At 39.7% G+C, this 27,438-nt stretch overlaps 4 protein-coding genes across 7 annotated transcripts; 2 read left to right on the top strand and 2 right to left on the bottom strand.

Moving 5' to 3' along the window:
- Positions 1–504: 504 nt before the first annotated feature.
- Positions 505–17,935, bottom strand: LOC145911529 (uncharacterized). 3 transcript variants are annotated; one of them, XM_082998913.1, is made up of 41 exons: positions 17,864–17,935; positions 17,402–17,530; positions 16,814–17,327; positions 16,578–16,664; positions 15,444–15,550; positions 14,557–15,329; positions 14,309–14,497; positions 14,070–14,234; positions 13,649–13,845; positions 13,489–13,584; positions 13,303–13,408; positions 13,049–13,163; positions 12,857–12,982; positions 12,242–12,720; positions 11,972–12,062; positions 9,188–11,902; positions 8,827–8,886; positions 8,567–8,755; positions 8,244–8,338; positions 8,049–8,185; positions 7,650–7,824; positions 7,277–7,381; positions 7,114–7,216; positions 6,566–6,782; positions 6,078–6,267; positions 5,638–5,731; positions 5,416–5,543; positions 5,166–5,353; positions 4,842–4,948; positions 4,651–4,783; positions 4,281–4,398; positions 4,057–4,204; positions 3,602–3,755; positions 3,432–3,530; positions 3,026–3,230; positions 2,608–2,708; positions 2,389–2,505; positions 2,252–2,291; positions 2,095–2,157; positions 1,720–1,842; positions 505–943 (listed from the first exon to the last, which is right to left on the bottom strand). In XM_082998913.1, exons 1-41 carry the CDS (start codon positions 17,874–17,876, stop codon positions 932–934), a joined length of 9,003 nt encoding a protein of 3,000 aa, XP_082855039.1. In that variant the 5' UTR covers positions 17,877–17,935; the 3' UTR covers positions 505–931. The 3 variants fall into 3 exon arrangements, with proteins under 3 accessions (XP_082855039.1, XP_082855038.1, XP_082855037.1); XM_082998912.1 differs by having other exon boundaries at positions 505–1,842; positions 14,070–14,222; XM_082998911.1 differs by having other exon boundaries at positions 505–1,842.
- Positions 17,936–17,938: 3 nt separating this feature from the next.
- LOC145911531 (myotrophin-like) lies at positions 17,939–18,905 on the bottom strand. The gene has a single exon (XM_082998915.1). It carries the CDS (start codon positions 18,864–18,866, stop codon positions 18,525–18,527), a length of 342 nt encoding a protein of 113 aa, XP_082855041.1. The 5' UTR covers positions 18,867–18,905; the 3' UTR covers positions 17,939–18,524.
- Positions 18,906–21,446: 2,541 nt separating this feature from the next.
- On the top strand, positions 21,447–23,373 carry LOC145911842 (uncharacterized). The gene is made up of 4 exons (XM_082999280.1): positions 21,447–21,555; positions 21,608–21,670; positions 22,150–22,311; positions 22,839–23,373. Exons 1-4 carry the CDS (start codon positions 21,508–21,510, stop codon positions 23,061–23,063), a joined length of 498 nt encoding a protein of 165 aa, XP_082855406.1. The 5' UTR covers positions 21,447–21,507; the 3' UTR covers positions 23,064–23,373.
- Positions 23,374–23,921: 548 nt separating this feature from the next.
- LOC145910249 (transaldolase-like) lies at positions 23,922–26,725 on the top strand. 2 transcript variants are annotated; one of them, XM_082997307.1, is made up of 10 exons: positions 23,922–24,061; positions 24,142–24,265; positions 24,328–24,435; positions 24,550–24,681; positions 24,813–24,870; positions 24,933–25,047; positions 25,405–25,534; positions 25,606–25,693; positions 25,754–25,876; positions 26,269–26,725. In XM_082997307.1, the coding sequence occupies exons 1-10, from the start codon at positions 23,995–23,997 to the stop codon at positions 26,278–26,280; spliced, it is 957 nt and encodes a 318-aa protein (XP_082853433.1). In that variant the 5' UTR covers positions 23,922–23,994; the 3' UTR covers positions 26,281–26,725. The 2 variants fall into 2 exon arrangements, with proteins under 2 accessions (XP_082853433.1, XP_082853432.1); XM_082997306.1 differs by having other exon boundaries at positions 25,606–25,876.
- The last annotated feature ends 713 nt before the right edge of the window (positions 26,726–27,438 follow it).

The raw sequence follows: 27,438 nt of genomic DNA on the forward strand, positions 1-27,438 counted from the left end.
AAAATGAAACGTGCCTAGTTTTCCTCTGCTAGGTCAAGACCGTGTAATGCGGGCAGAGGCGGAACCAAAACAATATGGCTTGAATTACACGTTTTGGATTACAAACATGAAACCTGCATGGCGCTGTGAAAAGAATATTTAGTGTTTGCTTAGTTTAGAAAAAACATTGCAAAAGTCGGCATTATTTCGCCGCGGCAGCGAACTTACGCAAACGCCTAAACTCAGAATTTATTTAGCAAAGATATATCTATAGCCTCTATTTGCCTGCGGACCAAATGATCTCGGTACGACATATGTGATTAAGGAACTAAACAGTGGGGAAATCCTGCCTTATCATGCGACGAAAGTATGAAACCTCCTGCGTCATATGTTACAATTTACCCATTACCGTGGTAGGCTACCACCAGTCTCTGGAATTCGCAAAAAAATATTTCTGTCCAAGAGGTTTTGAAAGCAGTTTTGAAAACCGAACAAAACATTTTATTGTTTACACGATGTGAAAGAATCGTTAGAAGGCAACAAAACACCCGCGCGGGAAACACGACAAACATAAAAAGTACACGCAAAGTAAAAAAAAGTATGGCACACGAGTAGCACACGTAGTTTGACCGATAAAAAGACTGTACGGGAGGGAACAAAAATGTGTCGGCAGCGGAAGTGCGGAAAACAACAGCGAAACTCCCTAACTCGAATCCAGAAGAAAATATCCAGACGAGGTTGATTCCTTTCGACCGAATGCCTATTAGTGAAGTAAAAACAAAACGCAAATGGCTTTAGATTGAACGAGGTAAAGACTTCTCTCATAAGGAACACATAAAAGGATGCCAAGTCATCAAAAGAACTGCAATGATCCACATCGTCGACGGAAAACACCAGACAGCTGGCCAGCATTGTTGGCCAATTGATTGTAAAGAACTGGACACGGAAGCGACTACGTTGGATTCTAGGAGAAGAACGGATGATGTTAGACTGTTGGTAGTTCGAGGTTTTGATTCCTTGGTTAATCTTCCAGAGGTTGACGCAGAATCGAATGAAGAAGATTTGGACATGCATGACCTTTCGCAAACCGACGAAATTTTTATACAATACGTTATCACAGTGAAGCGGGATAGTGTATAGAAGTAAGCACAAATAAACAAAAAAAAAACTTTAAATTAAACGGAAATTTTGGCTAAAAGTAGTGGTAGTTTCCCATTAAGTTTAAACAGCTAACAAATACTGAGCACAGTATTTATTGATCAAATGCAAAACGCCTGAAAGAAAATAAAATTTATTACGTTAAACAAGATAAAAAAAGTATCACGTGCATAAGATGCCACAGTAAGACTTTGTCAGCTAAAACATGGTACATATGTTGTATAATAAGCTAGTTTTGCCAAGAGATATTTTCCGTTCCAGCGAATATGGCTTATGAGTTTCAAGTCGAACCATAATGCTTTCTGGACCACAACACCGATTAGAAATTGAACTTGCTAGTAATCTTTGTGGAGAGCAAATGTGGTCGACGTCGGAAGTATTAAGATTCAGTTCGCCAGCACGTTGTTTGGAACTTGCCATAATGGACAAGAGTTCGAAATTATGAAAAATTTGTATTTTCTTTATAACACCCAATATTCGTAATAAACCACAATTGTAGCTTGATATCTATAGTTACAGCCAACTCGGCGTTAGATGTTGTGACCAAACAGTAGAGTTTGTAACCACACGGTGTAAATTTACCAAGTTGGCGACGGGACTTTCATCGACAAACGTTCGGATGTCTTGGTCAAGCATCTTCTGGCACTTCACTCCTGCAGCTTCGATGTCCTTCTTGCTCCCGTGGAGGGCGAGGAGAGCCGACACCTGCATAGACGCCTCGAGATGGATCGAAAATTACGTCACAACAGTATCAACCTCTGGTCTGTTAGTTAGTTAACTTCTGGCTGCTCTAAAGGTACTATTGGCCTGCACAAAGTAATCAACCCTGGCTCTGCCTTGAAACTCCACTAACTTTCTTCCTGCACTAAGGTTACAATTGGAAGTTCTTGCAAAGGAACTCAGCTTATAGCGTACGTATTCTTAAGGAAATAAGCCTATAGGAAAGTGTATATTTACGTCGCGCCAGAGTCGGTAGGAGTAGGGCATGATGGCAAGAGAGCGGAGACAGAGACGTATCGCCTGGAAAAGAAACACGTTAAAAGTGGCAACACTTGTGCTGCAGTGGAGAAAATGGTAATGTACATAACACCCGCACAATCCCAAATTCAGTTACCTTTTTATAGTTTCGCTCAGCGAGATAAGCGCCGATCGCTCTGTTGAGAATGAACATACGTATACAGTTGACCGTTTCTGATTCTCACGCAAAAATTGCGAACAAATGTTTTTGGGTCGGAACCGAGCGCAACTTACATTTTCCAGACGCGGACGTCGTGGCAGCCGGCACGTGACTTGGAAGATGACGTCACTCTCCAGAGGGTGGCTATCACAGACGCGTTGTCACCTTTCTGGAGATGCTCCCCGGCGGCCCTATACGAGTCCAAAAGGTATTATAGCTAAGGTGTTATGTGCATTGCAGTGATTACTATGTTAAGAAACATAAAGTATGACTATCATGCGATGTCATCTTGCCTAAGCAATAGGGGAACGTTGGTTGGCATTGCATCGGTAAGAATAGATAGTGCGACGCTCTTCTGTCGCCCGCTGAAACAGGTCAGGTAGATGTCAGCAACCTGTAACACACACGTACATCGTTATCATTACTCCAACGTGTTGCCGATGCTGCCAGACACAATGTTCAGTCAATTCAAAAGCTCTCTGATGACTAAAACTAAGTGCAAACTGTGAATCAAATCACTGTGAGTATTAAAAAGTTTTTTTTTATATTTTTTAAATTTACAGTGATGTATGCATTTACATGCATAGTTCTAATGAAAGTCGATTAAATAACAACAGAAACGTCGATTCTTATGAATCATTTTAGCAATTAGCAGGTTTTGAATTGACTGAATATGATTAGTACAGTAATAAACACGATAATGTTTACTACCTTGTTATGGAAAGAATAATCGGTGAAGGAGTGTGATTCGACACTGCGCTTGCATGATGTTGCTTGAAGGCATCTTCGCACCACTGATGTCATGTTACGTATCCACTTCATGCGACGTTGAATCAACTCGATCTGTGCGCTCCTGGTCGTCGGCACACCAGAGCCATCTAACGACGATGCAGTGGAACGCAAGTAGAGGAGGTAGCTAAAAAAATATATTTTGTTGTTTCGATTTAAAAGTATGTGAATGTTGATAGATTCTAGTCATTTGTGTTGTGCTCAAATGGGAGTGGAATAATTGGAAGCTGACGGGTTATTTCTCCGGCACAAGTCTTGCGCATTTCCGTTACATAAGGCAAACAAATTTACACACAACCAAATACACGTTATTACAAGGAGCACTTACTGGAGCCAGACCGCCTTCCTGCCCTCCTCGTTCGCTACATTGTGAACAGCTGCTTCGTACACTTCAATTGAATTTCCACCAGACAGTTCAGTCAACAAGCTGTAAACGTCACGTAAGCAACATGTTCGCTGTACATTTTAGAGTATATTTTTCACACGGCCCAAATTTACCAGTAGACGAGCCACAAGTAAGCTTTTTCGTGCAGGAAACTTTTGGAGTTCACCACGCTGGTTGGATTCTGATTTTCGCCAATCAGCGGCGCGTCATGCTTAAGTAGCTGCTTGAACTTGGCGTGGAGTTCGGTGGAGGAGAGACCGTTTTTACCTGCAGAGTCAAACACTTATAATGATATTTAGTTCGCATAAAATTATCAGTGAGTTTGGTACTGATCTGGATCAATTGCAAGTTTGCTATAATTGAATCAGCGATAGGGTTTTTAACTTTAAACCGCATCAAAAAATAATGAATAATTAACACTGCAAAATATAACAGTTACATCATCAAGGGCCTTTCATTAAGCATCAAAAATTATTTCGACCCTGCTCAAAAACCAACAGGCCTCTACAAACAAATAAGCTACAAGCATAATCGTCGTTTAACGATAATTAGGTTTAGAATAACAAACCCTCCAGGTCGTAGAAGGTTGAGAGGCACGTTTCCATGTACAACAAGGCAGCTTCTAAATCAGGACTGTCGCAGTGCAGCTGATACATGGCTGCCATGTAAGCGAGTTTGGCTGACCACGGACAAGCAGTTACCGCACGATCGAAAGTCTGGGCACAAGCATGTTGATGTTAAATATCGACGCATTGAAGTGCAATGTATATATTACATAAGGGTTACGCGTACCTTTGTTATGAGCACAGCATCCTGACAGCCGGGGATCGAGTCGATCCAGACGTACCACACGTCTGTCGTGTGACGCATGTCGACCGAATCTTTCGACTGGACCATTTCGACCAATCGTCTGAATCGATGGTAAACATGTTTTGTTCGTGTAATTGACGTGACTGTGATACTATGGCAGCACGCCATACTGGCAAATGCCATAAACATCATAAGATGTCCCCCTCTGACAGTGGACATACAGAACACCCACCGCGGAGGCCAACTTACAGCTCGTGAACACACAACGGACAAAACCACACGATGTCCTGACGCACGGCATCAAATCGCCTACATCTACATGGTTATTGCGCAATGATGAAATACAACGTACTTGCAAGTGATGCTGACCGCCTCCCAACGCTGCAGGGACGCCTCTAGCTGCACCAGGGCGCGATAGAGAGGAAGGCAGTTTATTATGTTGCCAGCCGGCGGCTTGGACGGATCATCGCAACACAACAGTGAGTCTACGATCGGGATTGGTGGTTAGAGAAGTTTGAGATGTTCATTATACACATACTTTACCTTTAATAAGCTCGCGAAGCTGATCAGGGTCGTTGTTAAGTCGGTTGACGTGAGAAAACGGGAGATTGATATTTTGACCGGAAGCGCTCAGTCCATGTTCCAAGTCACTGGAAACAAGGATTTTGTAAGATTTTAGTTTCCCTGCTCAATCGACAAAAATAAAATCATAAATCGAAAAGGTTTCAAAACCGCTGTGACTTGCACCATTTAGGTAGACAACTTAGCCTATGCTTTCCTTTTTAACCAAAGCTAACTACGAACTAACGCTTTCGTCTAATCCACGAGGGAAGTTCACGCAGCGCCACTTTTCGAGCCAATTTTTACCTTAAACTGTCGTCATAAAAACAATCAGGGAGTCCCCCGAACTCCACGACGTGAATATACGTCAGTCTCAGACTGCAGTTGTCTTTTTGCGTAAGTGGGAAGGGGGTTAAGGTTGTCTGCTGTTCATCATTCGTGGACACTGATAGAACAAGCTTCTCCCTGACTGAGTCGAGATCATTCAGCGTTTTCTACGTCACAAAACAAATTAAGGAATGTTTGAGAAACAATGGAGCAAAAAGTGAATATTTACTGTGAGGGTGTGGAGCGCTTGGTCACGGCCGGCAGCGAGTTGAGCAAGATGACAACGTTCTACTATCGAGCAGACAAGCCACGATGAATAATACTCAGCGGTCTCTGCCAAGGCGGGCGGTTTATCGTCTACGGAACAAGAAAACAATGATCAACATTGGGTGAAAAACTGTCACGCTTGAATGAGTATGGAAAATTGAAACACGAACGGAATGTAACCCACCTTCATCGTTAACCTCGTATCGGTGAATGAGATTGTTAATGAGTTGTTGGTATAACCCGTCCAGTTTGGAGTACGACCAATTCCACTTCATCACCTGGAAACAGCATTGTGTAATTGTTTTCGTGCAAATTTGCATTTATCGTTTTTGATCCTTGGTTACGAACCCCTTTCCTTAGAAATTTTTTGCGACAATGACAGGAGAATTTTGCGACTCCGATAAAGCAGTCGTTCCTAACTTTCGCGAGACGGTGACGCATTTATCCCTTACCACATTTTTACGACGGCGCACCCGCAAAAATGATCCTTTTTTTTTTTTTTTTTTTTTTGACACACCGCATATTAGGAACCTATGCGACAAAGCAACCGTTATACTGTGCAGTCACAAACGAACGGATAAACGGCCAAACAATACACATGATCATATATATTTAAAGCTTTACCTCTCGCCAGATTGGCTTGGAGTAGGGGAGGAGCAGCAACACTTGATCAATAATGTCTTCCTGCTCTTCTTTGTTCTCAAGGTCGCCATGGTGATGGTGACGAAACAAAGGGAGATAGGCGCACCAAAGTTTTTCCGACAGTTCGTCCTTTTCGATTCCCAGGCAGAGGATGTTCAAGGCGTGGTCGAGACTGACAAATGTAGGTTGTTTTTTGGTGATTATTGAAACGTTAAAAAAAATTGGGGGTAAGGTTATGTCTATCCTGGCACAGTGGACAGTGGTCGTGTTTGGAAGACTGGAACTCGCCAAAATTAGATAAATATGCGAAAAGCTTATGTACCTACAGTTATCTTGCCAAATTTCAGAACACTTAACTTTAATGCGCACACAGTTTGCAAATATGCCAACATGTGCGGTGTTAGCATAGTAACAAAAAAGTCGGTTACCAACTAACTTTTGCCAATCTACAAACAACAAAAAACACGTACCTTCTGCCCATTGAAACAAGGTCGTTGTCGGTGGGAACGAGATAAATTTTCGCCAGTTGAATCCGTACGTTTACGTCATCAGGGTTGTTGTCGAGTATTTTATGAAGACGCTCGAGTTCAGACCTGTGTTCGTCGCCTTCCGTGAGGAAATAGCGGGGTCCCGTTGATTCGTACGAGAAGATGTCATGAATCTGATCGTTAAGCCACTCCACATCCGCTGTGAATAACATCATTTTTCGTTTACAATATATATTGTACTTGTATTTTTACAATTGCATTTCAATGTAAGTGTGCAGGTTTGAAGTCACTTTCTTACATTTACAAACCAACATGAATGTGATTTTTTCCTTCAGATATGAAAAACGGTGACAGCACTGGCGAAGATCAAAGCTTTCTAACGTAAAATGGGATTTGAGCGTTTCAACGACGAATTTTACTTTAATAATAATAGTGTTGTCTCAAAATATTTTTGGCTTTCAATACAAAACCATGCAGCTTAACATGTCAACACATGTGGATGCTTAAAAAAGATGTTTTGAGAACCCTACCCTGTCCATCAACATCTATCTCGTCTTTATCTTCTTCAGGTTCGTCCTTGGTTTTCTGACCGGGTTTGACAGCTCGACGGTGTAGGTGTGTTGTGTGAGGCATCTTCAAGACGTACAAAAAAATATTGCTGTGATAAAGGACGGCAAACAAGCGCGGACGTACCTTGCACAAAAGTTCGTTGTTGATGTGGCTGACGAGCAGAATGCATTTCTCGTCCAGCGTCATCGAGGTGGGACCACACAAATTCCTTACCACAGCTTCAGCCGCCTTGGGAATAGGAAATTTTAATGGATATTACACTTTATAACAAAGAACGGCTAAACTGCGTTCACTGCAATATTTATCTGTACAACAAAAGTTATCTGTACAAAAGCTATTTTTTAAGTACTATTGGTAGCAAAATCAGGCAGGCACCGATTTTTGCTAAAAGAATTTATAAGCTTGCTTCGCTCGTCGATTTATAAAGTGTATTATTCAGACACCTACTAAAAACAACACTCGTGTAGTAACTAAAAGCGTTGTTTATGTTACTTACGTCCAGGTGGACTGAACGAGAATCCGAGCTTTTTACGGGTTGATCGTCTTTTGTTTTTAACAGTGATGGACAGTAGGAGAGAAGATCAAGGAAAACTTCATTGGAGTTGAGTGTGACGTCATCAAGGTGTTGAGCATTACATTTTCCATCCAAACATTGACCATTCAGAGCGTAACTAGTTTACAATAATGGGAGAATGACGGTGAAAAAGAAGGCAAAACCCCATAGCTTCCACGAAAAAGCAAAGACCCGCAAATCTCAGCAATCGCTGACAATACAAAAGCTTTAAAACTAAGAAACCAGAATCCAAAATTACTGCATTTTCTATCGAGTAACGCACTGTTCCGTTGCAAAGTAGTAGTCATGGTGGCCTGTAATAAAATCTATGCTCAGTCTTACCGGCAGAAAATTCGACGCGGTTCGATTCTGTGGCAAAAAGTGTGTGAAGCGATGGAAACGTTCTCTTGGGTGCGGAGAAATGAGTTAAAACGGTAAGAACGGAAAACTCGCAGTGGCGACTCGTACGACTCCAATCCCTTAAAACAGAACGCGTTTTATGATAACACAATGAGGATTTAGCACTGATTGGCACACCTGCAAAACAGGCGGAATTCCCAAGTCGGCGCGTGACGTCACCCCGCTGTGGTGTGCCGCCTCTGCCACGTTGATATTCCATTTGGCAAGACACTCTAAAAACATAAGCGAAATTGAAAACCGTGACCTATTGACGTGTTTGGTAAAATTTGAGGTTTTTGCATGTTGCAGCAAGCTTTTAGGCACTGACTGCTGGTTGGAAAACAGGTTTGTTTTGTACTGACTGTTCTCCAAAATTGTAATCAATCAATTTGCACTGCAGCGAATTACAAAACAACCCGTCAATCACAGACCAAAAAACGCAATTACGGGATGTTATTCACCTGGAACTGTAAAAAAGCGAGTAACAGCAGTTCCGGATTCCTCCTTTATCAGATAGGGCGCGAGTTGATCAGGCGAAAAACTGCTTTTAACAATCGATTGCGCCACGTCTTTCGTCTCATCCGTCACCACGTTTGCAAATGTCGATGATTCTGAGACTGAAGTTCGGCGCCTTGAAGTCGTGTCGCCGTCTGGGGAATTGGAAAGTTTTTGTAGAGTTGGAACCCAGCTGTTAGGTTCATGCTTGACATTTATCACTTACCGGCAGAGTTTCGGGATGTTCTTCGAGCTTTCGAGAGCGTCGGTGTGACTGGTGCCACATCTGCAAAAAAGATAATGGTTGAGCATGAGTACCCTTTAAAACCGCGGTCGCAATTAACAAATATGTACTGATGGTTCCACGAAAAAGAAATTACTGAATGTGCCATTGTGGTTTTCACACCGGGGTTTAATGCCTAGGAAATGTTTAAACACAATTATCTGCCATTATCCTATAATCATCACGCACCAACTTGTTATGGTTTGAGTTAAGGTCTTGTGTTGTGCAAATGACATCAACCGCATAACTGATAAAACCAACGCTTTACAGCCGATTTACCGCCGCAAAAAACTGTTGCACTAACCTTTTGTTTCCACTGACGGAGATACTCCAGCCGTCTGCTTTTTGTCCGCGTCAACTTGGACAGGCTCTGTTTTGGAAGCGCCAGGTCTCAACTTGTCTGTTTTAGGACCAGTTACGACGGTAGTTCGTTGAGCGCGGGTCTTGCTGGGTAAACCCGACGTGGATTGGGTTTGTGGCGGGTTTGTCTTCGTCACTGGTGCTTTATCTTTTTGCTTTGGATTAACCGTTACCTTCTTCTTGGCATCTAATTTCGCTCTATCTGGTAAATTTTTCGGGTTTGTCTTCGGCTTGGGAACTGACGCTGGAACCACTTTCTTTGGACTTAACTGCCTTTGTCTGATGTCTATCTGCGTACCAAGGCGATCTCTCTCCTTCTGCAAGGCCTTGGCTTGCACCAGCAGTCGAGCCTTTTCTTCAAGGCGATTTTTCATCAACTGAACTTGCATCGACGACTTTTTGAGCGCCTGCGTTTTTAGAGCCTTAGCCCTGGCGGTTGTGGTTTGAACAGGGGCAGCGTTGGACGAAGTGATGGCGCTTTTTGGAATGACCAACTGCTTGGTTATAGGCTTGTTGGGTGCAGAAGAATAATGCGATGCTGCAGTGGAAGCAGGCGTCTTTTTCGGGACCTTGGGAGAAGGTTCATGACCTTTGGACCCAGAGGATGGTTTGTTCAACGTTGCTGACTTTCGCTTTTTTCTTCCTTGTTTGCCCACGGAGAGCGGAACGACTGGTCGCGAAATTTTGTCTTTGGCCTTGCTTTCATTCGTTTGGGCTGAGGACTTTGCGGAGGCCGGCTGTGAGGGAGGTGGCTTCGCTGAAGATGTTTTCGCGTCACTACTTTGCCTGAGACTTTTAAGAAACTTCTGTTTCAGTCGCATCCGCAGCTTCATTTTCTCCTCCCGCTTGGTTAGTCGCTCATGTATTAAACCCAGGGTGTGGGTCTCCTTTTCAATGCTAGTTTCAAGCAACAACAACTTTCGTTTCAATGTGGCGGCCTCCGCTTTCCATTCCTCGACTGTTTTCGTTCTCGACTCCTTGTGCACTCGCAACTTTAAAATTTCCGCCTTGTCGGTTTTTAGCAACTGCACAACACGCGATATTTTATCCACGATATCGCCAGCATCGACCTTGCCAGCCTTGGAAGCTGAGATCTGGCCCACCTTTGCCACAGAGCTGCTCTTCTGCGCTTGGGTAGCAGTTTTTGGAGGGCTGCTCTTTGGTTTTTGGTTCGAGCTTTTTGTTGGACTACTTGCTGGCTTCCCATTCTTGTTGCTTGTAGTTTTGCTTTGCGGTTGGCTTATAGAGGATACAACTGGCGCGGAGCTGGAAACGGCTCTGGTCGTCAATGATTTTGTCGTAACAGGTGGCTCAATCGCTTCTGGTGTAGAAGAAGTAACTTTATTCGGTTGTGTTTTCCCTTCTGAATTTTTCTGCGGCGCTGGGTCATCACTTTTTGGAAGAGCGGGTACCGATTGGACAGTCTTGGAGGTTTGAGCTCTCATTCTCTTCAGCATGTCGTCCAAGCCTTCTAGCTTGGGCGTATCATTCGCTGGCGGTTTAGGCTGATCCGTCCACATAGTGAGGTCGATGACCCCCGATGATTTGGGCTCAGATGTGGATGACGTACGTTTACCAAGTCGATTGAACACGGACTTGCGTCTTTCTGGGTTTGCAGCATCGCCGGTATCGCTGAAGCCAGGCTTTTGTTGCACGGTTTTTCCCGACGGCGAGACCTTAATAGTGAGCATGGGGACATCAAGCTTTGTTTTCATCGGCGAAGGAAGCTCTTGTTTTTTCTTCTCGGGTGAAATTCTTTCGTTTGTATTAAGTTTTGCTGTTGTCTCATTCACGAGTTCAGTTTTGATGGTGGCAACAAGGTTGGTCATTGCTGTCGGGGTTACAATGCCTTTGGTAACAGTTTGCTGATGTAACAACGCTGTAGGAGCTTGATAACTGGATTCGTCATTAAGGTGTTGTTTAATAATGGGCTTCTGATCAGATTGGCTAGAATTTAGGCTGGCGTAAACATTTTGTTTAACAGAATGCAAGGAAGTGGGAAACGCTGTGTCTGAAATCATCGGTTCCTCTTTAGGCGACGGAATGTTTTCTAAAGTGCTTTTACACGCGTCTTTCAGCTGCAAAGTGCGCAATTTCATCTTGCGAAGAGCCACACGCTCGTTCACCTGTGTCTGCTGCAACGCTTTTTCCAGCTTCAGCAACTTCAGTGGGTCGCGTTTTAAGCGCTTGTGTATCCTGATCTCCTTCTGTAGCTTTTTTCTGCCATTGACCGCCATCTTGCACTTTCGCCGTGCCTTGTACAGATATTGCTTCTTGGTCGAACGCGCAATCGGCTGCGCAGACTTGACATCCAGTTGAGACGGGATTTGACCGGTTTCTTCCTTGACAGCAGATTTCACTATGGGATTGAACGCTGGTAGCTGTGAGGTCGAGGCAAAGGATGGTGTATTCGAAAACGTAATGTGTAGAGGAGTGTACTGAGCAGTCAGTTGAGGGATGGGATTAATGCTTGGTGGTAGCAAAATTGGGGCAGCGGGGACAGGTTGGGGGAACGGAAGAGAGGGTGATGTAAGTGGGGGTATGCTAAATATCGGCGGGCGAGTGGGAATGAGGTGAGATGGTACAATGAGCGCCGGAGGTGGTGGCGGTACTGGATTGATGTGAGATGGCTCTAGTGTTGGTATGGGTTTTGCGGATTCTGAAAAAGTTTGGTTCTGTGTCACAGTAGTTGATGTTAGAAATGCGTGCGAACAGGAAGCAAACGTACCCGCTTTGCGCGTTTGTAAACGCTTTGTCAACATTTCCTGCAGCAGACGTTCTCTCAGCTCGTCTGCACTTTCAGTGGACAATCGTTTGATCTGTTGTGCATACACTTGGCGTTAATGCAATATTCCGAAACCGCTAAACTTACAATAGAGCTTCGAAAGAACGCAAAAACACATAGTTTCACCAACATAATGATAGGTAAACGTTACAGGTTTAAAACATAACACGAAGATACAAGAAAGCAGCAAAATATAATGACCATTCTGCTCACCGAAACTGGGATTGGCTGACCATCAGTCTGACTTCCTACACCGCCAACAGTGCCGGCTTCTGACCCAGTTACCACGGCTTGCGAAACAGTGTCGACATTTTTATCGCGGTGGTTGATGTCACTGCTGGAAGCCATATCAATGCACACCGAGTGTTCACCAACTAACATCGACTCCATTGGAAAAGGCAGTTTTGGTGGATCGAACGCATGCTGAAACTCATTACTTGAATCCACAGATTCCGCCGGCGATGGGACACTTTTCTCAATGGCGCTTTTTTGTAATTTGCTTTCCGTGGTGTTTGTTGTTGCAGAAGTATCTGGCACTTGAGATTGAATGGATTTGGAAATCGACTCTGAAATGTTTTTTTGAGCTTTGGGCGCAAGAGGACTATCCAGTAAACTCCAAATGCTTTCCTGCGTTGGAGTCTGGTTCAAACTCAAAACTGTGCCAGGAGGTTGCAGCTCGGAATTCTTGCTTTCTGCAGAATGTATTCGGAAATAATTAAAATTTAAGGTCATTGAATTATTTAGTGAAAAAACAGCTACTGCAAACACCTAAAAATGTATAACAGAATATTGTTGCAAGAAGTGTTGTCTTCTCTTAGCAAGTTGTACCTGGTTCTGAAGATTGTGTTTTGGGCATTATAGGACTGTCAAGTAAATTCCAAATGCTTTCCTGTGAGGGTGTGTGATCCAAATTAATGTCAACGCCCGGGGGATGAAGCTCTGCATTTCCTTTCACTAATAAATTATGTGGTTGTAGAATTACACAAAATAAAACTGCATTTCAACCTTTAGCCCCACTACCTGAATTGTCAAGAGGTTTTTGTGTGTCGGTGGCAGAATTTTTTGTATCCTCATTTTCAGAATCCATTTCCATTTCTACTTGTTCATAATTGTCCCTATCAGGTTTGGGCTGTAACTGAAGTGCCAATTAAATCATTAACTTTCTGGCAATTACCACGTTTACCCAGTGTATGTAAAGTTTAACGGTAAACAAAACTTGGGCTCATGATCTTAAACGTCTCTCTATCCGAGTAAATGTGATCATGTGAACTGACCTTCTTAGTATTTATGGACGGTTTAGGAACATCTTTGCGAATTCTCTGGGTCTTGTCTTCCATGAGTTTAATAAATTGTTTGCTGCCTTCGTCGGGATCAAGATTTCTGTTGCATGAAAAAGAGGTTGATTTTTATTTTTTAACAGGTTTTAGTTCACTGGGTAATCCAACTATTAGAGAACTTGCCTTATTTCACGTAGAGATTTTTTCTTTTGCTGTTGTCTTTTTCTCATTATCTCCGCTCCCAAGGTTAGAATTTTTGGATCCCGCAGGTCTTTAGGCCTGGTCAACACAACCCATTGAAAGAAACTCCACAAGGTTACAACTTCCATTATAGAATACATACTTTGATGACTTTTCTTTGGTTTTTCGAGTAGGATATGTAGTACTTTTGCTCACTACTGATACTGATGAACGCAGGGTTCTTCTGCTAGCAATAGGAGGTGATTTTTCTCTGTTGATCTTTTCATTTGCTGGAGTCTTTTCCTTTGACCTTGAACGAGACTTTTGCTTTTTAACCTCCACTTCTTTTTCTTTCTTTTTCTGCATAGAAATGGTTCAAATTGAACTATTTTTTGTTACATTTCTAAAAAAATTGGGTCAATGACAGACAAATGACACAAAAAACCCATGGTTCAATAGGTTTATAAACAAACTCTTAGCAGAAAATACCAGTTTATCTTTAAAATTGAATTAGAACAAAAATGTTATTATAACATTTTACATGTGTGCACATTACCAAACAAAAAACACTTAAAATATTTTACTTGTTTTGGTTTCTTCTTTTTAGGCTTAGCTTCCTTGCTGTTGTCTTCCTTAGCAGCAACCTTTGTGTCTTTGTTCACTATGTCAACATTGTGACGGTAGGCAGATGAAAGAGCAAGAAGTCGCAAATTGAGAAGCTCTTCATCATCACTATCCTGCATGACATCCTTAATAATTAAACCAAAGTTTTGTTTAAAATATTTACAAAACTTTGATAACAGATGAAGTGTCTGCTACTCACCTCTAACTGCAACTCCATTTCCTCAGTTATTATTTCTATGTTTGCTTCAGGTGAGTCAGGTTGAGTAAGAAAACGGGGATCCTTCTCAATTTCATTGACATCATTGGCGGAAACTACATTACTTTCTGTGTCATTCCCGTTTGTTGCTTCAGATACATCTAAAATCTTCTTTGGCAGTTGTGATTCCGACTATTAAAAAATATAGCAATAAGAATATTTAAAAACAAACATATGGCAGTATACACAACCTGCATGTTTGTCAATTCCTTGTCCATTTCTTTATGATCAGTACTTATAACTACAATGTTGGTTTCCTTAACAGCGATATTAGCATCATGTGTAAGAGGTTGGTCAGAACCCATTTTCTCATCTACTGGATTTATCACCTCAATAATTTCCTCGATAATTTCTACATCATCAGATACAAGCTCTTCTTTGCTTGGAATATGTTTTGCACTTTTAACCACAGGTTCAAGAGCAATTTCTTTTGATGTTTCAATCAGCTTCACTTCCTCTTGGTCTTCTTCATGTGGTATCACAATAATTTCCTCAATCGCTTTCACCTCATTTGATTCAGGCTGGTTGTTCTCGATTACTATATTTTCAGTGGGGTGAGGAGCAACCATTTGTACATCATTAGTATCTTCTATCTCGAATGGTTTGATTTCAACTTCCACTTTTTCAGTGGGGTTAGGGGCTACATTTTGTTTTTCAACTGTATCTGTTGTCTTGATTTCTTTGATTCCAACTTTGTTTTCAGTGGGGTCAGCAGCAACTCTTTGCTGATCAAACAAGATTTTTGGCTCCATTTGTTTGATTTCAACTGTTTTTTCAGCAGGGTCGGAGACAACTTTTTGTACATCTAGTGCATCCACAATTGCACCCTGTTGACTGTGGTTAGGTTGTATATTGTATTTTTTTCTGTCTGGTGATCGCATCTTAGGTCTTGACTTAATCTGTTCCTTCAGTGCCTTTTTGATGTCATCGACAGGAATGCTCTTTCCACCAATGTCTATTTTGGCTAAATAGAAGCAAAAGTTAAAAAATACAAATTACAGATAGTCAAACAAAAGCAGTCAACCAACTTCCATAGTTACCAATTATTATAGAACTGTAAGCCTAAACCCAATTTTACCTTTTTCTGTTTCTGTTTCTGTGGGATGGGGGGAAGGTTTTGGAGGGGAAATCTCATTTATACGATTCCGAATTGCTGAAGCAATATTTCTGGAGCTCACTTGATTTCTGTTATGAATAAGGTGTTTTAAAATGGCGAGCATTTACATAGTGAGCTACAGAAAGGGCCACTGTTTCGACCTAATAGGTTTATCAGTACAGCTAGAGTAAGACTTTAAATTGATCTTGTCAGTTACAGAGACAAGCAAGATTTCCACTTTGTGGTGAACATAGCCTTCATCAATCATTGGATTCCTACACACTTTTTTTAAAAAAAATGTGTTGTTAAAATATTATCTAGTGATATTGGCATTTAGGGTAAACATGTGTATTTGTTTGCATTTGTGTTCCTTTTTTTGCTAACACAGATGGACCGCCTTATTAACAGTAATATGATATACACCCTTTTAAACAGACATATATACTAATTTTGACCACACAAAACCAGCCATTGCCACAGCCAGATGTTGCTAATTGCCAAACCAGATGCCACATGTGCTTTGGCATTATCTTGTATGGGCAACTGGGACACATGATAGCTACAACCAGGGTGTCGATTTATACCTTTTTCGCCATTCTTAGTGTTCGACATGCGACGCCACTGTTCGACACTGGCGGCGTGAATAAATTTGTTTGTTTAGATTGGTAAAGAAACACAACCGCAATAAATTTTTGGACAAAGTCCATGCAAAACCCAGCCAACACTTGCATTACCGTTCAGTGAATAAGCGTGTCAAACGAACAATTGTTACCGAACATGGAGCATTGTTGCTAAACACGTTGCATTGTTACAAAACTAGTACTGTTTTACTTTCAATCGAACCTTAAAAGAGACATAGCAGCCTACAACATACAAGGTTTTAATTGCTTTGTCATTAACGTGTATTTCAAACTTAGGCAAGTACAAGAATCCTGTAATCGAAATAAGCCTGGTCGTTCTCATGTGTTAGTTACCAGAAACGACATTTTTACTATTCGACCTGCAGAAGATTGTTCTCAAGATGTTCGACACGCAGAAAAAAATCGATGCCCTGGCTACAACTGTTACAGACTACTTCACAACATTCAAATGTTTACATGTGACTATACAACTTACCTTTGGTGATCTTGTAGTAACTTTTCAAAGGGAAGAGGTTTTTCACTGCGTTGAACAACTCTAGAACGGGACTGCCTACCCTTTAATCTGAAAAAAGTCAACAAAGATTATTAGCATTTTAACACAGAATTATTGCTTGTGAAATAACAATAGCCACATACATGTTTGCCACCATAGTAATTTGTAGAAGAGTGGTAAGATTACAATGTTTAATACATAAGATGGCTAGTTATTACCTCGGGGTAATTGCTCTTTTATGCTCCAACCTGTAGCGCTCTGGACTGTATGGTCTTTGTCGTCTGTAGTTAGGTGGTGGTAGGGTCCCAACAGCTGCATAGCTATAAGGGCCTTCTCTGCTTTCTTGATGCACATTGTCTGAGTAACGTTGTCTGGGGTTAAATTTATAACGCTCGTCCATTCTTTCTTCAGGATGGTGCATATATTGGCCTTGGTTTCTTCCTAAAATGTTTGTGTCTGTCCAATTGTAACGCTGGACTTGTCTCTGCGATATAAACCCTGGGTAGTCGGAAGACCCACTGTTACTCGACTGGAAAACCCTTCGAACATCCAACTGAACTGGTGGTCTTCCAGGTTCAGAATGTGAAAAATACTGCTCAGGTGAGCGCTCCCTGTATGGCACAGGGTTTAGTTCTTTCCATGGTCCTATTCCACCACCAGGCAAGGACAGGTCACCAACCCAGTTTTCAGCACCCCCCTGATGTGGAATAGTGTTGCCTCTAGGAAAGTCACCTGCCACGAAGCATATATATCAGTGACATATCATGAAGCAAATAAAAAATTTGAAACAGGCTATCGGTCTATACCTTCATAAATGGGCTGTGTTTCAACAATTCTCTTCCGCTGCGGATATTCTTGATTCCAATCACTTTGACGTTGAAAAACTGCTTCTGATACGGCCTCTGACAGTCCCTCCAAGCATTCTTCTTGGTCATCTGATAAATCATGTTTGAAATGACATTTTAAAATAAAAAGGTAGTGCAACTGTGAATAAAAGACATAATCCGTCAATCAGATTTAACATAAGACTGATAGGATATTGTTTTTTAATCAACAATTGTTATGTTTAGTGTTTAAGTTTTGCTTTGGAGGTAAAAAAAAACTATTTTTTATTTACTAACCAGCGCAGCCAAAATATGAAACAAAAGGAATATGCTTTTTGTACCAAAAGTACAGGCTGTACTTTATATTTAAACTGTATCAGCAAAAATTTTGTTTAAAGGTATACACAATAAAAGCAATAAACCAACATTGTATATTCGTATTACCTTCGTTCATCATGTTTGAAAAGTTGCTGAAGGATTAAACAGCACATTAAATATACTGCATTCCTATTCTCTATATAATGCATTGTAAGATTACGCATTGAATCAGATTACGATGGAAAGGCAACACATAGCTTGCTTACAATGGTTTTCCAGAATTGTAAAGGCCAGGATGTAATAAAGGAAGGAATGAAAGGCTGACTGCCTTAACATAACAAAGCTTAAAATATACATGAATGCACAGATTTTAGCTCAAACATCTTTCATTTGAAAATGGAGCATATTTTCCTTACTGATATTTACACAAAACACACATTATTTAAATTATACATACTATACACAAGCTTTTAATTTTTCGGTAATGTTCAAGTTTTTAGTTGCGAATACCTCAAAAACCACTTGTTACAAAAAATGGAACATCAAACAACAACATATCAGCATAAAATTGTAATTGTGAAAATAAAAAAAATGTCAATATTGAGTGATTAAGGTCAACAAACTGTTGGTTTAATTTAATTACAATATGAGTGGAACTTGCCAATTAGCATGCTGCCAAATAAATACTTAAGAGACATGATTATCTCGAAACTGCACAAAAGAGCAAAATGCACACTTTGAATTTGATTGCTGAAAAGTATATTCTAAAGAAATTCTATTCAGAATGTTATTTCAATATTTGCTTCATCACTGGCGACTCTGCTGCTTCTTGATAGGATGTGCCATCTGGGCCTTTTCCTGTTTTATTAGCTCCTGAGTTTATCAATAGTTTCACAGCTTCTATGTGGTCTTCCCAGATTGCAGCAAGCAATGGAGTAATTCCATTATTATCGGCAATATTTACATCTGCCCCTTTGGAAATAAGAAATTCCATAATTTCGGTCTGCCCATAGTCAGCAGCAGATACAAGAAGTGGCCGTCCCTTGAAGGCAGCATTTGGATCAGACACATGATTTTGCAATGCTTCAAGATCTCCATTTTTCACAGCCCACGCACACTGTTCAGCCATTTCTAAATTATTAAAGTTCCTGGACAAAACAACTTATAACACAACTAACATTTGGATAAATGCATTACATCTAAATAAACATAAACCTTTACCTTGGCATTATTTAATCATCGTTACTTTATCTGACATGCTGAAAAAAATTGTGTTTTAATCAAGCCAGCACAAATAGCTAAAAAAAATTCCAACTAAAAAATATCTGAGAAAAGTTTTAAGGTATAGGCCTCGAGGTTGTACTGACAACTGACTTGAGTAACAGTGCTTAAAATATGCTTTCAATCTGTAAAAAAAACTTCGGGTGGCCTGGCCCGCATTGCAATTCTGCAATCTGGAGGTCCACACTCTGCGTAGCCGTGCCTTGCCGTAGTCCATTCTTATCATCCTAAACTACAAAGTACATTCGTCAATACACACATTTCCCTTTCATTCCAACTGGAGAAATGCTAACAACGAGTTCAACGAAACCACTTTCACGCACACAAGTACGCGTACAGAACTCAGTAGACAATAAAAATGAAATATTTGCACGTTGTCTTTTTAGTGTTGAGTTGGCCTGGGATTTAAATCAAATTAGTTTAAAATTTTGTATACCTTGCAACGCAGCAAGCCTGTAATCCTAATAGGGTACCTCACATATTTTTATTTTATCGTACTGCAACTTATACACGTTGGAGACATTTGCAGAATACATGTTTATTCTGATTTATTTTACTTTAAGCACCCACAGAATTAGGGCAGGCCTACGTTAAAAAAAAATTTTCAAGGCAAACAATTATGTCATATACTGGTAAGTGCCCTTATACTTGCCGCACCGGCTGACATCAACAGGTACAAATTGCAAGTTGAAGGGACGCGGATGGTTTTGATTGAAGATTTGATGGTCTTGCATCTCCACAAATCCAACATCAAGAAAAGACACGCGAATTTCAGTCTAACACCAAGTTGACTGCAGGTGCCACGACCCACAATTGATCTGGGACCAAAGATTTGGACTGATCTGTGAGATCAAATATTGCGATATGTTTGTTTGTGGAAAGAGTCGCACATCAAATACGAAGTAGTGATAAAAAGATCAATGATGCGATTACGCAACAACGAAGACCAAAAAGAAGCAGAGAAAGTTGAAAGATGTAACGCAAGCGACATAACTAGAGAAGACATCAGAAGGACTTGGTGTAAATGTATTAGGAGTGGAAAGCGGTTTCGATGGAACAAGTTTAAACAAAATAGTAAAGGGTATCGAATTATGACAAGACGAATTTCCCTCAAAGTTGACTCTTAAACACCATAAGTCCAAGTGGTATTGCAACTTCCTTATAGATCTGATAAAACCTCTAGCACTCGCCATCTTTTTAGACTACATAAAGTGCTTCTCAACCGGGGGTCCACAGAGCATTGTCAGGAGTTCGCGGCAACTGAACTCCCGTGCTATGGGACAGAGAATTTTTTTTAAAAATTTACGCATTTGCAATAGGCCTGGGAAAATGTGCCATGTTTTTACTTTAAAGCACATAATTTTAGTGTTTAGTGAGAGTTTTTGGACTTTCCATGAAAGTCGTGTTGTGACTCTATATGGAATGTATATACAAATAGTTTGTTGATAGACTTAAATACACATAAACTCAAGCAGCAATGCTTATGGAAGGGTTTTCAACAAGGGGAATTGCGCACCAGGGAATTTCCGTTGGGGGAATTGATCTTTAAATGTCAGTTGAGGGGGTGCAGCGTTCAATTATAAGTTCGACCGGCTGCTATGACTGAAACTAAGTCTGCTATGCGTGTTCTTTGTGTAGACTACTTAATTTGGACTCCGTGAGCAGACTTATGCAATAATTGAAAGACACGTTGTAATATCAGGTGGCGTAACTTTAAATTGTTCCAAGCGCGTCAGTGACCGAGCAAATAACTTCTACCGCGTGCCAGTTGGTTAGTTGTGTGGCAAAGTGAAATGAAAGAATGTCAGAGTAAAGTGCAAACGGGTATTTAACAAGTTACAATGAAAAAAGTCTGTCGTCGAGCCGGATGCCAGAAGACTGTGCAAATTCTGCAGGAAAGCCTAAATCCGTCTGTGTTCCAAAAGAATTAAGTTGGGGAACATGCGTGGTGCTACAGGGGTCAATGGAATAATAAGGTTGAAACCACTGGCTTATTGCCTAAGTTTAGTCAATAAGAATAACTGTCATTCTGCAGAAAAATTACCACATTTTTAACGAAAAAGAAACGTCGTCTGTAGTCATCTATAAAGCCTTCTGACCATATGTTGTTTGCAAAAGCAAGCTATAAATGTTTTCTTTCATATGAATGTACTTATTAATAACATATTAATCTGTTTATAAAATGCAGTCAAATATATTTAAAAGATCGTGAAAAGTTGTAAATTCATAATCGTTGATAAAAAATCTCTATGAATTATGTTGTCTTTTTTGTGTAGTCATGCGTGTCTAGTGTATTTTGCGTGGAATTTGTCAACACCAAAACTTGTAATTTCGTTGACAACAACAACTGTATACATGACTTTACATTACACCAGTGTTTGAAATGTAATTAACATAGCTTAAAACTACCTTTAATTTTATCACATTCAGAAAGTGTTTTGTAATCTTGGGTTGGTGCAAATCTTTTCTATAGTTAATGTGCATGTGCAATGTCAACACAGGCAGCCGACGAACTGAAAACAGTCGATCAAACAAAGGTAAAATTATCCTTTTCTGGCACTAGGGTTTTAAAGCTATTATTGTGTTTAGGACAATGTTATGAAAGATGATGAAAAAAGAGACAAGTTTATCAGATTGCTTGGTGGAAAAAAAGTGAGTATTTTTCTGCAAATGACAATTGTTGTGTATTTAGAGCTTGGTATTTCGCAAATAGGTTTAATAAAATATAATTTTTTGAAGGGTAACTTTTCATTTTTGTTACATTGGCAAACATCTAAAATTTTATTCATTTGAACAAAGTATTTATATAATTTAAAAATTTGTTATGGATATTCTATGTAGAAGTTATAAAAGTCTAGTTTTTGCTCGAATCAGTATTAGTGCTGTATAGCTTAATTAAAAACTGATGTAGATGCCTTGGCTGCGAAGCCTGTGAACCTTATGTAGATGCTCTGGCTATTTTCTGTCACTGTAAAAAATGGTTTAGTGTAGAGTTTTTACATGTTTTGTTTTGTAGTTGAATACAAGTCCTGATTGAAATACTACACACTGCACATGAAGAAGCATTGTAAAAATCTGGCACTATATCAAATGTGACTTGTGATTTTTTTTAAAAACAAATACATGCACAGCCTCAAAACAAAGAAGCAACAAATGTCTGGTTGAAAAAAACGAGGAGTGATGCAGAGGAGACCACCTTGGCAAAAGGTTTGGAAAATCAGTATACGTCCACAATGAGCCAAGTTGTTGAAGGAAAGACAAAGCGCCATGAGGGAATTGGTTTTCAATCTCAGGTTTGTAACAAATATACACTAGAACTTGGTTAGTCCAGATTTGGTTTGTTAAACAAATTTGCTTGGACTCGGTTAATTCTGGATGGTGGAATACACTTCCAAACTCTTTTTCACCTAAAGCACTGATTTATTGAAAAACATAAAGCATACTTGCCTTTGATTTGTGCAAATTAGGCAAAATTGCAGATAAACTAAGTATATACCAATGTTTATTTCTACTGTGGCTGCCAGGTATCTAAAACCTACCATCTGCTTTTCGGACAAGACATGAATTCTAAAATGTCTCACTTAGCAGTAGACAACAGGTTGATTGTAAATAAATGGCTTTTTCAATCCAATTAACTGAAGTAAATAGTATTTTTAGATCAGATAATTCCAAGCGTATGTATCTTAAATATTGGTTGCAGAACAATATTTTTGTACAACTGTGAAGATTTAAATTAGACTGCAAAAATGCTTTGACGACAAATAGTTTTGCTCAATTTTGTGATTAACGTGGAAGTTCTTGACAATTGTTGTTTGTACAGGATTCCCTACCAAATGAGACTCCTCCGTTGCCAAATAAAGACACAATGGAAAGATCGCGTGATGTTGCAAAACAAACCCCGAAAGTACGGGATAGGAGTCGCTCTCCATTAGATAGAAACAAAAATGGAAGCGAAGAAGCCAAGACCGAAAATCCTGCAGACAAGCCTGTGCCTGTAAACACCAAAAAACAGTTTTACATGCAGTTCAAAAAATCCACTGATTAAAGTTGTTTTCTAAAGTTTGGTGCCTACATTTTTTCCTAACAAACCACATAATTGCAAATGATTTTGTTCTCATACCCCGGGATATTTTGTTCACCTTATTGTGTTGTCATAAATTCATCTTATTTGTTTTAAAGTATGCTTTTTCAAACTATTTCGACATCATTTACATAATGTTGTGCATGATGAAAGTTTTACCATGCATGATCATGTAGAATCCAGGAATGAATGCAAAAAGGTCAGGACTTCTTTGGAACGTCTTTCCATATGTGAGTTTTAAACATGTTGCTAATTTCATTTCCTATGAATAAAACCTTGGGTCATTTTAATGTGACAGACAGGAGGCAGACTTTTGCTGGTTGTAATGATACTGTCAACACGAAATTATGATGTTGCTAGTTGATACTTTATGCCATGGTTAAATCAGTAAATTGCTGTGTAACAGAGGCACCCTTTAAGATAAAACAAGTCTAGTCTTTCCGGCAAGAAAATTACTGACACTTTGTAAGGTAGAAAATGGGCACATGTAACCGGACTTAAAAAAACACGTACAATAGTGTAACGCTTTTACCCTACCATCCGGCTTTGTACGATGATAATAATTGTTTGTATAATACGACAAACATGTTGCCCACAACACACAGAGCGATGCCTTTTTTTGCCGTGTAACGACTGGCGTCGAGAGTTGTTGGCCGGTCAGTTCAGTACGCTTAGTCACGCTGATTACCGGTTGTGTGCGATGACATGCAGAAACGTTCAGCAATCGTCAGTAAAAGCAACGTACTGGGTTGTTACGTGGTTTTATCGTATGTTTTCAACAGAATAAAATTGTTGCCCAGAAAGTTAGCGATCAAATTGTTTGGGTTTTATAGGTAGCCTAATAGGTTTTTACAAACTATATTGTCTTAATATAAATTGACATCATTCATTGAAAATGGCATCTGTAACAGAAGCTTTAAAGAAATTGACAACTGTGGTTGCTGACACTGGTGACATCAAAGGTTAGTAATGCACAATGAAAACGGATTTGATAAATCGTAATGCAAACACTTCTCTTCACATTACATTGTGAACTTTTTAGCCATTGGCAAGTACAAACCTCAAGATGCCACAACAAATCCATCCCTGTTGTTTGCTGCTGCTCAAATGCCCGAGTATAATGATTTGGTGGAAGATGCTATTAAATTTGGAAAGGCTAAGTCTAAGTATTGAACTTTGAGTATGCATTTAAAAGCAGTTTTGAGCAAAACTTTAATTGTGTTTGTAGCAAAGTTGATGAACAAGTAACTGCTGCTATGAACAAGCTGTTTGTAAACTTCGGAAAGGAAATTTTAAAGATTGTGCCTGGGCGTGTTTCAACTGAAGTTGATGCAAGGTAACGGTTACTTCTGGATTTTAAACAATATTTTTTAGATTTATTGAAATTATGTTTATAGTTATATGAACACACATTTTGTGCTTACAAAAATAATTTACTTTCTACCTTCAGGTTATCGTTTGATGTGGCTGGCTCTGTGGCAAGGGCAAAAGAATTTATTAGGCTGTATAAAGAAGCTGGAATTCCAAAAGAACGCATTCTTATTAAACTCAGCACAACTTGGGAAGGAGTCCAGGCTGCTAAGTGCGTTTTATTTTGTAGCTACTTTTGAGTAATTTGCTTTTACATATTTTGGATTAAGATTCTGAAGAAGTTTTAACATTCCTTAAAATTTGGGCACAAATTCCTGTTTCAAAAATGACCTTTGTTTTTAGGATACTGGAGGCAGAAGGAATCCATTGCAACATGACACTGTTGTTTTCATTTGCACAGGTAAAATAAGTATGTGCCAAAATCAAACGATTTTTGTAACACTTATGGTTATGTTTTTGCAGGCAGTGGCATGTGCTGAGGCGGGTGTTACTTTAATCTCTCCATTTGTTGGACGAATCTATGACTGGTATGTAAAAAATACTGGTCAAAAAGAGTACGGACTTTTGGAAGACCCAGGTAATGTTGCATTGCCACCTGTGTAATTTCCGTGACAATTTTACTGCCATGTTATTGCTCATTCACCAAAATTCGGTGTGACTAATCATGAAACAGGCAGGATGTTGTGGCAGAATCATTTGTCAAGACACTGCACAGTGAATTCCTGCTATATTGTGAACTAAAGTGGCATTATATTTGTTGGGTTTTTTTTACGCTTGGTCTGTCATGCCAGTAATTTCAAAAGACCCTTCTTTTGTTGTCTCCCTGTCTGAAAAAAGCTGTTTTCATGATTGTTGCCATGCTTCACTTACCTTTCACATTAAGTTTGAACAAGTATCGAGTAAATGGGTCTTAACATGGTTTATTATGTTGAAGGTGTAATAAGTGTCAGCAAGATATACAACTATTACAAAACCTATAAATACTCAACGGTTGTCATGGGTGCTTCTTTCCGCAACACGAACCAAATCAAAGCTTTGGCGGGATGTGATCTTCTCACCATATCGTAAGCTGTCAATTCTTACAGGATTTGTGACTTACAGTAAATGTTCAGTCAAAGTATGTATGTTAATGCAGACCTAAACTGCTGGAGCAAATGGAAAATGACAACCAACCACTTGTACAACAACTGTTTAAAGATAAGGCGTGCTCTTCAGAGCCCAAGGTAACACTCTTCTCCAATTTACAACGCAGGATAAAAATATTTTTTTTTTCTTCTAAACAGATACATCTTAATGAGGCTGAATTTCGATACATGCATAACCAGGATGCAATGGCTGTTGAAAAGTTGGCAGAAGGAATCAGGAAGTTTGCAGAGGACGCAATTAAGCTTGAAAATAAACTGAAGGTTTTAAACTATTTGTTTATTATCTGCTTACTTCTTGTATATAACAAATAAGGCATGGAAAAATAACATGCTTTAAATAAGTAATGAATTTGATGTTGTTTTCATCAAAACATAATTCATGCTAAATTATTACGTGTAAACGTTATGGCTTCTGTATGATTAATGTCAGGATGTTGTAAGTATTTAATTTAGTATGTGGCGGTAAGTTATCAAACCATGATTATTGTCGACAAAAGAAACTTTTTTATAACTTGTTTTATTTACTTTATCTTAGGATATGCAAATCAACAGTAGTTTGGATTGTAACCTAACCAATATTTTTTCTACCTCTCTGGGCATGTTATTACCTTCATCCTGTATCGTACATAATAAATGTTTTTATTTGTTCACAGGAACGCATGTAATAAATGACTACTGATGGTTGCTGCACATTGCTTTGGTTTACCCAACATTGACCATTTTGTACATCTGTAGACAAGCTTATATGGGTATCATAATTCTGTATTTTTTCCTAAACGATTGTATAAAAGTGCATTTATTTCATACCTACTTGTAATTTGCTTTACTGGCCACCAACCAACTCATTCAGGTTTCAATGGAGTTTTTAGTAAGGCTGCCATTCTGTCATGTGTCAACAGTTATCTATGCATATTTGCTCACAGTCCCGTTTCCAGAGCCTGTTGTGTTCCTTGCATATTAAGATTCCCCATGTACAGTAGATTTCGCCAATAATGTGTTGCACATTTGTCTTGCGGCGCTTCGTCTTGTGGTAAATTATCCGTCAAGGCATATGTGTTGCAATTTGACATTGTCTGCCCAAGTATATACTGCAATAAAACAAGTACTCCTAACGAATATTACAATATTATATACTCACACAGAAAGGTTTAGTGAAGTTCGGGGTTATATGTTATCTCAAAAAGGTGACGATTACAACCCGTTGGAAGCATAACACTGGTAGACCAGGGCCACGTTGTTTTCAGGCCCACATTTCACGTTTCTACGGGGGGTCAAATGTGAATCTATTTTTGGTGAAATTGGCGCAGAAATGTTTCGTAATAAAAACACTGAAAGTGTTGCCAGTGTAACTGTCTTCGCGCTTCGACCTTTGCAAGAATCAAAAGAGTAAAACGCGATAAGCCTGATTACGATATTTATCGACACACGTACGCTAAACCCCAAATATACGTTTTTTACAACTGTTTGATCTGGAGTGAAAACGAAAGTAAAGCGTAAAAATAAACACGTACACTCATTAATAAAACGAAGTGCGAGTCGTTATAGTGGTGAAACAAAGTGTGGTTTTGTTTATATTTTCTTTGCAAAAACTGCACGGTCGAAGATGCGGTTAAACTGGCGAATATTTCTGATGTCAATATTACACGGACGCGGATTGCATTTCACCCTTTTGAGTATTTGCGCATTCTGAATTATTTACAGTCCCTCTAGCTTCATAGCAGATTTGGAACAGATACGCTTTGTTCAAAAATACCTCGTTTATGTTTTATAAGTCGATGGAGGGTCCCGCAAGCATCAAAAGGGGGTTATGAGAATCATTGTTG

This window comes from Ascidia mentula, chromosome 8, assembly GCF_947561715.1.
Source record: "Ascidia mentula chromosome 8, kaAscMent1.1, whole genome shotgun sequence".
In the NCBI taxonomy this organism is placed as follows: Eukaryota; Metazoa; Chordata; class Ascidiacea; order Phlebobranchia; family Ascidiidae; genus Ascidia; species Ascidia mentula.